The sequence below is a fragment of the Cariama cristata genome, unplaced genomic scaffold, assembly GCF_000690535.1.
Source record: "Cariama cristata isolate BGI_N322 unplaced genomic scaffold, ASM69053v1 scaffold35713, whole genome shotgun sequence".
Classification (NCBI taxonomy): Eukaryota; Metazoa; Chordata; class Aves; order Cariamiformes; family Cariamidae; genus Cariama; species Cariama cristata.
Window position 1 is genome coordinate 1 of NW_009607244.1, and position 6,673 is coordinate 6,673.

Below are 6,673 nucleotides of genomic sequence, written 5' to 3' on the forward strand. Positions count from 1 at the left end.
GCTCTGCCGGGAAGGCTTCGAGCTGAAGGACCTGCGGCCCGACCCGGAGCTGGCCGCTTTGGTCAATTTAACCCAGCAGGAGGTAACGGAAGGAGAGTTGGAAACGCAGGATGAACCGAAACGCTCCGGACTTGTTTGCAACGACGGGAGCTCGGCGGGGCGGCGACCTGGGGAGAAGGTAGGGCCGGACGCAGCCCGGAGCTCCTCGCCGAGCCCCCCACAGCTCTGGCCGCAACTCCAAATACTTCACCAGGGTCATGAGCCTGGGCATGTGGCTAGGGCTGAGTGAGCTTTATCTTTCTTTTCGGCCCGCCCGCCCCCCACCGGATAGTTTGCATTTCCCATGCTGATATGAGAGTTGTCGTAACGATATCGTGTGTGTTGAGCAGAGAGGTTTAGCTAAAGCAGTGTTTGGGGTTCATTGGCGGCGGAGTCTGATACGGTGGGGACTGCATAGCTGAATTAGAAGAACTGATAGCTGTATGTATTCAGCTGATGTACAATAGTAATAACTAACTGTTCTTTGTGCTGGGTGTTATTTATTGCACCAGCATAGAGTTGGAGACTCCTGAAAGGACACATAACGTTGTTACATAGTGCTACAGCTCCACCCAGCTGAATGGCACAAAATGGGACTGGTTCATTATCTAGATCTCTGCTTAAAATAACTCCCAAACTTGCAGGAGATGAGAAAAATCTGTTAACCTTCATTATTTTATCACATATGTATCTAAAAGGTCTTCTTCAGTCTCTGCAGCCGAACAAAGAGCTGACGCTCACAGTTATATTTGAACATGTAATTAATAACTGGTGCATGTTGACTTCATTGTGACTATTCCCACTCAGAATTAATTGTCTTCCAGACCCCTCCTCAGCCAGTCCCACTACTTAACTAACGTCAGCGATGTAGGGATTTTTATTATCCTGCTGCTTAATCTAGTCATGCTTTCTTTGAGGGTTATATAGATAAATGGTCCAATGTGTCACTTTAAAGGAGGAAGAGATATGGGACATCTCCAAGCAACTAGAAATGACTGCAGAGACCATCCACCTCTTGAGGAAAGATCTCACTACAACAAAGGTACACATTGTACATTTATTACCTGCAGTTAGCTTCTATCTCTGATGCCACTTGGAGACATGATTGACTCCAGCGAAGCCTTCCAGCCCAGAGCAGGAATCTGCCTTTTTTGTTTCCTTCTTTTGCTGTCACAACTCTATTTTTATTGATGAGAATGAACTATGGCACCAGCTGTACTAACTCCTGTCTTGGCTGGCACAAAGGCCACTGGAATTGTGCATTGTTGCCTTTTACTGCCTACCCCAGGAGTAGCCCGGATGTTTCTGGTACTCTTAGATGCAAAATGCAAATCATAAAGAGGGAATATTGGTATTTCTAAGTTGTCAAGCAAAGACTGCTGGCCATAAGTCAAGATCCTTAACATGCCCAAAATCTCATTGCAGGTAATGCAGGATAGTGTCAAATATTTTTTATTTCTTTGAATAAAGTAGCTGTTTCTGATCTGCAGGGGTCGGTCAAAGAGCACGTTATATGGGGCAGGAGAGTCATATTCCACACATCTTTTCTAACAACACAATGAACTCCGTGTTTTCTGCCTTTCAGGAATATACCTCTCAGATCAAAAGCCAGATTACTAAAGATTTCTGTTGCATGAAGGAATATGTTGAAAGACAGGAGAGAAACACACTGATGTTCATTGAACAAAAGCAAAACGCAGCTCAACAGAAAATTGAAGAGACTATTCACCAGCTCTGTTTTGAAGTGAACAAGCTCACAGACATCAAAGCCCAAATGGTAAGTGATGAAATGAAGTGGCAGAACATGAGTAGAAACTCTTAAGCTAAATGTCTTGGATAGCTGGCTATGTACAGAGCACTTTCAGGTCCCCACTGCACTATTCTCACTAGAGACAATTATACCAATCCACAGACATTGCTGTTACCAGGGAAAGTCTGGAGTGAGAAATTCAGGGGGAAAAAGTACTAAAAAAGGCATAGGCTGGAGATGCAATTCAGAACTATACTTGTTCCAAGGATGTTGGTGAGCTGGAGTGAGGTGGAGACTGCATTGCTTAAATCCAGTCCCAAGTCAAATCTAATGTTAAGATTCTTTATTATCTTTTTATTTCCCAGAATATGTATATACACATACGTATGCAAGTTAAAGAGCTCACAAAGTTATTATGTACTTTTGAGCAACTTTCTTGGTGAAAATAAGTCAAGGGCTCTCAAAAAAAGGCAGCTAAAGCACTTTAAATTTGGCAGAGCCCATTTTGGTGCTGAAAACAACAATGCCAATGATGCAAATTAGCTAGCAGGCGTTTGGAGTGGGGCTCAGGGGGTGTGATGGTGCCAGGAGACAGAAGTGGACTTCCAGGGCCAAGGCACAGGGGCCTACATTGGAATTTGCCTCGTGTAACTATGTATTTGTATCTAATCCAGGGTCCCCTTACAGGCAATGAAGAGAAACGAGTATTTTAAAGCGTGAGTCATCTGGCCTACTTGAGACGCCTACCTGCAAATGAGATTAATCAAGCCTGCAAAAGGCCTGTTTCTTTCCACAGACTATAAAGGCAGACTAAGAGAACAAGCTGAGATGTAGATTTCCACAATTTCTAAATTTAGGCAAATGAGGCTTACCATTTTGTGGGTGTTTTATGCTAGATCTCATACTAAAGCATTTTAAAAATTTTGGTTTGCGTTCTAGAACAAGAAGAAAGTTTAAAAGGAGAAAGTTTGCACATACATATGTATACATAAGGAAATTGTAATATATATAAGAAAAATTAGTGCCATTTTTAGTTTTCTTGGGGAAAACAAAGTATTTTAATTTTTATTAAGAATAAACTATCCTTTCATATTTTCTGTAAGATTTCAGGTTAGTTCTCTTGGATAACTATCCTATAAAGGAAGCTCTTGATACAGAGAAGAAGATTTTGCAGAGATCACTGCTGTTTTTCCACTCTGGCTTTATAATATAATCTGTTATGCTAGATGAAATAACTGCTATTGTTTACATCTTCCCCTTGATTCTTTTATGTCATTATTAGAGTAACTTACCTGAGGGACATAGGTACAAAGACTCACCTTCAACAATGAATAAAATTGCACTTGTTGAGAAGCTTAATGTTGTTAAAAGTGCTGTAGAAGATCTTAAGAGAAAGTTGGAAATTTTACTTTTGGAGAAATATGCTCGGCAGTTCCCACCAGGTGCATTTTCCTTATTTTGACGTCTCTTTCTTAGAGGGAGTGGATATAGCAGGGTCCTTCAGAGAAAACAGGTGTGCATGTGTGTGATTATTATAAAACCCCTTGCAGTTTTGGAGACAACTTGATTACTTTATATTGCTTTCATGGGAGCCCAAAAGAAAAGAACTGACATGCAGATCAGTAGCGGAGAATGAAACATAGTCTATTTAAATAATTTTTTTCTAAATATAGAGTAATGTAACATCAAAGTCTTTGCTAAGAGCAGACATAAAATTCCTTCCCACCAAAAACTGTGTCTAAGCAAAGCTTTAGATCTGATATGGCTTTTGCTATGAAGTTCTCCTCTTCCCAGCACCATCTGTCTGCTGTAGAAAGACCGCTGAGCGTTTTTGAGAGCAACTGAAGACTGACCTAAAACCCCATTGCCGCTGAGGGGCAATCCTCCCCTTCCCACTCTTTCAAAAACCTGCCTTTTTCAAGCACTGGTTCTCAAAAAACCCAGATACTTACAATATTTTTACCTCAAGGTTTTTCTTATCTTGATCATTTCAGCAATTGAGTTTACAGCTTTGCTCCACAATCATTTTTAGGAGCAAAACTGAGGAATTGCAGGCAGAGGTGTGGGGCAGGAACTTTTAAGGATGGCTCTGATGATGAGGCCAATGTATTACGTAACTATACCAGAAAGTGTCTGCAAATGAGTCTTGTAAATATGCACTACAATGTCGTAGAAAATTAGAAACAGACCTTAAAGCTGTCAGGCTTTTCAGTGAGCAATTAGAGTAAAAAATTACTTTGTTATTACGAAATGCCTGTGCAAGTAACACAAGAAATGCATGAAACTCAGAAAAAAATTAAGAACACCATGAACACTTTTATGACAGAAACTGGCTTATCTGCATAGAAAGATCCACCTGCTTTACCCATCTAACATTTCTGACTGCTCCATTCTGACCACACTTAGGGCAGCAGCATACAGAATTTTGTTAATTTTGGATAAATATGTTTGCCTGCACATCCCTTAATAATTTATGCAATCAAAAAAGCAACTCTTTGTTTTGTACTTTAACCACTAGCTAGGTTTATTTAATGTATGTTTTTCTTAAGAAGCATAAATACTTCTTAATTATATTTTGAAGAAGTGCCTTAACACTTTAATTTTTTCGTATTTAGGGCAACCTCCAGACTTACATCAGGAGATGTGTCTGCTCATTATCTCCAGAGTCTGCAGCTAAAAATCCAGAACCAATTATTTCAAGCCAGTTTTCTCAGTGTAAGTATGCAAGCCAGCGTGACTCTTCAATAACAATATTAAAGTGATTACAAGACTGTGGATTTGCAGAAGAAAATTGTACTTACAAACATCAGCAGGAGATCTGGCTGTTTACCTGAAGCATAGAAACACAATGAAGTAACTGTGAATTAATCAGTTACTGCAACATAATGCGATACTATACCTGACTGCATATGCAGGATAAAAAGGATAAGAAACTTGTTTCATGGAGACATATAAGCTGTGTTGTAACTTGTGCTGGCTGCAGAGTCTGAGCTGGTGTGTGGGCAGTTACTGCACCTCACTGATCTTTACTGTGTTAAGCCATAATGACTCCATTTTTTGTCTGAATTCTGCATCATTTTTACAGTCAACACACAGTACTACAGCTGTAGCTTAAAACACAAAACAAATCTTTTTGCTGAGAAAATATGCAAGAAAATGTCTCAATGAACAGATTACTGTGTAAGTTTTATTAACGTAAATGTCCCATTTATTATTGGTAAAAGGGTAATTTTTTTATAAGATTGTGGTTAGGAATAAGATCCATCCTGTAGGATGCCAAGTATCTTCACCTTCCCACTGAAGTGCATGAGTCTGTCATGGATGTTTACGTGATTGTGCCTCTTACATGTTTCAGTATGCTCAGGATACTGTTGTTAGTGTTTGGTTGAGGCTTTGTGCTGATTTACAGGATTGAGCTTTGATTAAGGTTTATTATATGATCATTGGTTTTCATTTCTGTTCTTGAGTAGGGATGCACATCCACCGTTAGTTACAGTGGATGTAAATACTGAGGTGATCTGCCTTCTTGTTGCCTACAGGTGAGAATATTTTCCCCTCTTCTAGGGGCAGATGATGTGACTTTTGATCTCACAAGAGTATATGAGTGCTTCGCAATCACAGCCCAGAACAGGAAAGTAATGGTTTTCAGCTGCCCAACTGATTATGAACCATTGTCCAACAGATGCTGCATCAGCCAAGCGATGTGTTCACAGAGCTTCTCTACTGGGTGCCACTGCTGGTAAGTAATTACCAAGGACAGTGATGGATGGGCTGTTGGAGTTGCTCATGAAATGATTGGTAAAAGGGATAAATTAGGAAGAACAGAGCATTCCTGGTGTGTAGAATGGCTAGGTCCCAAAAAGCATCTGTCAGCATGGCATAGGGATCAAGAAACACTATTACACAAGGATAAACCATTGAAGGTTGGAGTTTTCCTGGAGCTACAAAAGAAGACAGTGTCATTTTACTCCATCACTGACAAAGAAATGCTTTTGCATACTTTTGAAATCAGTACGTCAAATCCTCTTTACCCTGCTTTCTGGCTATACAGTCTAGAAAGAAATGGATATATAACTGTAAGTCACACAAACAGGAGATGAAGCCTGTTCAGAAAAGTGACAATTTTGCCTATGACCGCAGAGCTTCTATACAAGTTTCACTATTTAGCACAGGAATTTACCAAGGACTGTATAGCCACCCAGGCTTTCCTGGAAATTAGCAACTGATGCTTTGTCTGCTCTGCTTTTATTCATGCTGTGCTCTTATCTAACCATACTTCATTAAAGCAATTCCAGTGTATGCCAAAGGTATTAACCATCCCTGTGAGAGTGAGGTGGATTTCTTAAGCAGCTTTAAATAGTCCCAGGAAGGAACGCACCAAGGAAGGTCTGAGGTTGGGGATAAGCCCTTCCCATGGACCTCATTTTCATACATTGATCCAAAAAGTTACAGGAGAACAGATGATGCCATTACGTTCTGTCAAGTGAGCTTTCTTTAGAAAGATCTGATTGAGTAAGGAATGCTGAGAGGGCAAGAATGTTACTGATCTCATGCATGAAAATCTTCCTCTTTAGGTATTAAACTACAGGACATAGACTTTGTATTTGAGGACCTGACACTTCAGGGAGATGTCCCAGGAGAACATCATCTCACTGGCACCATATCTTGTTTAATCTTGCCCAGGCCAAAGGGTCATCAGTCCTGGTGGTGGTGTGACCATAGGAATGGTTTTGGAAGCAGATGTTTTCAAATGCGTTTGTACCAGCTAATAAATCATGTGGTCACTTTATTGCTCTTTTAAAGAACCAGCAAACAGGACTGTGTCATGGAAAGAACCACCTTTTCTTGCCAGGGAGCCTGAGAAGTGAGGTTCTATGAGTTTCC

At 40.4% G+C, this 6,673-nt stretch overlaps 1 protein-coding gene across 1 annotated transcript; it reads left to right on the forward strand.

Moving 5' to 3' along the window:
- Positions 1-4: 4 nt before the first annotated feature.
- LOC104157191 (E3 ubiquitin-protein ligase RNF135-like) lies at positions 5-5,889 on the forward strand (the record flags this gene model as incomplete). Its single annotated transcript, XM_009696659.1, is given in 7 exon segments — positions 5-178; positions 995-1,081; positions 1,625-1,816; positions 3,072-3,231; positions 4,405-4,429; positions 4,431-4,504; positions 5,354-5,889. Coding segments are annotated over 7 exon segments (1,248 nt in total), but the record flags the coding sequence as incomplete, so codon positions are not given.
- Between the last annotated feature and the right edge of the window lie 784 nt (positions 5,890-6,673).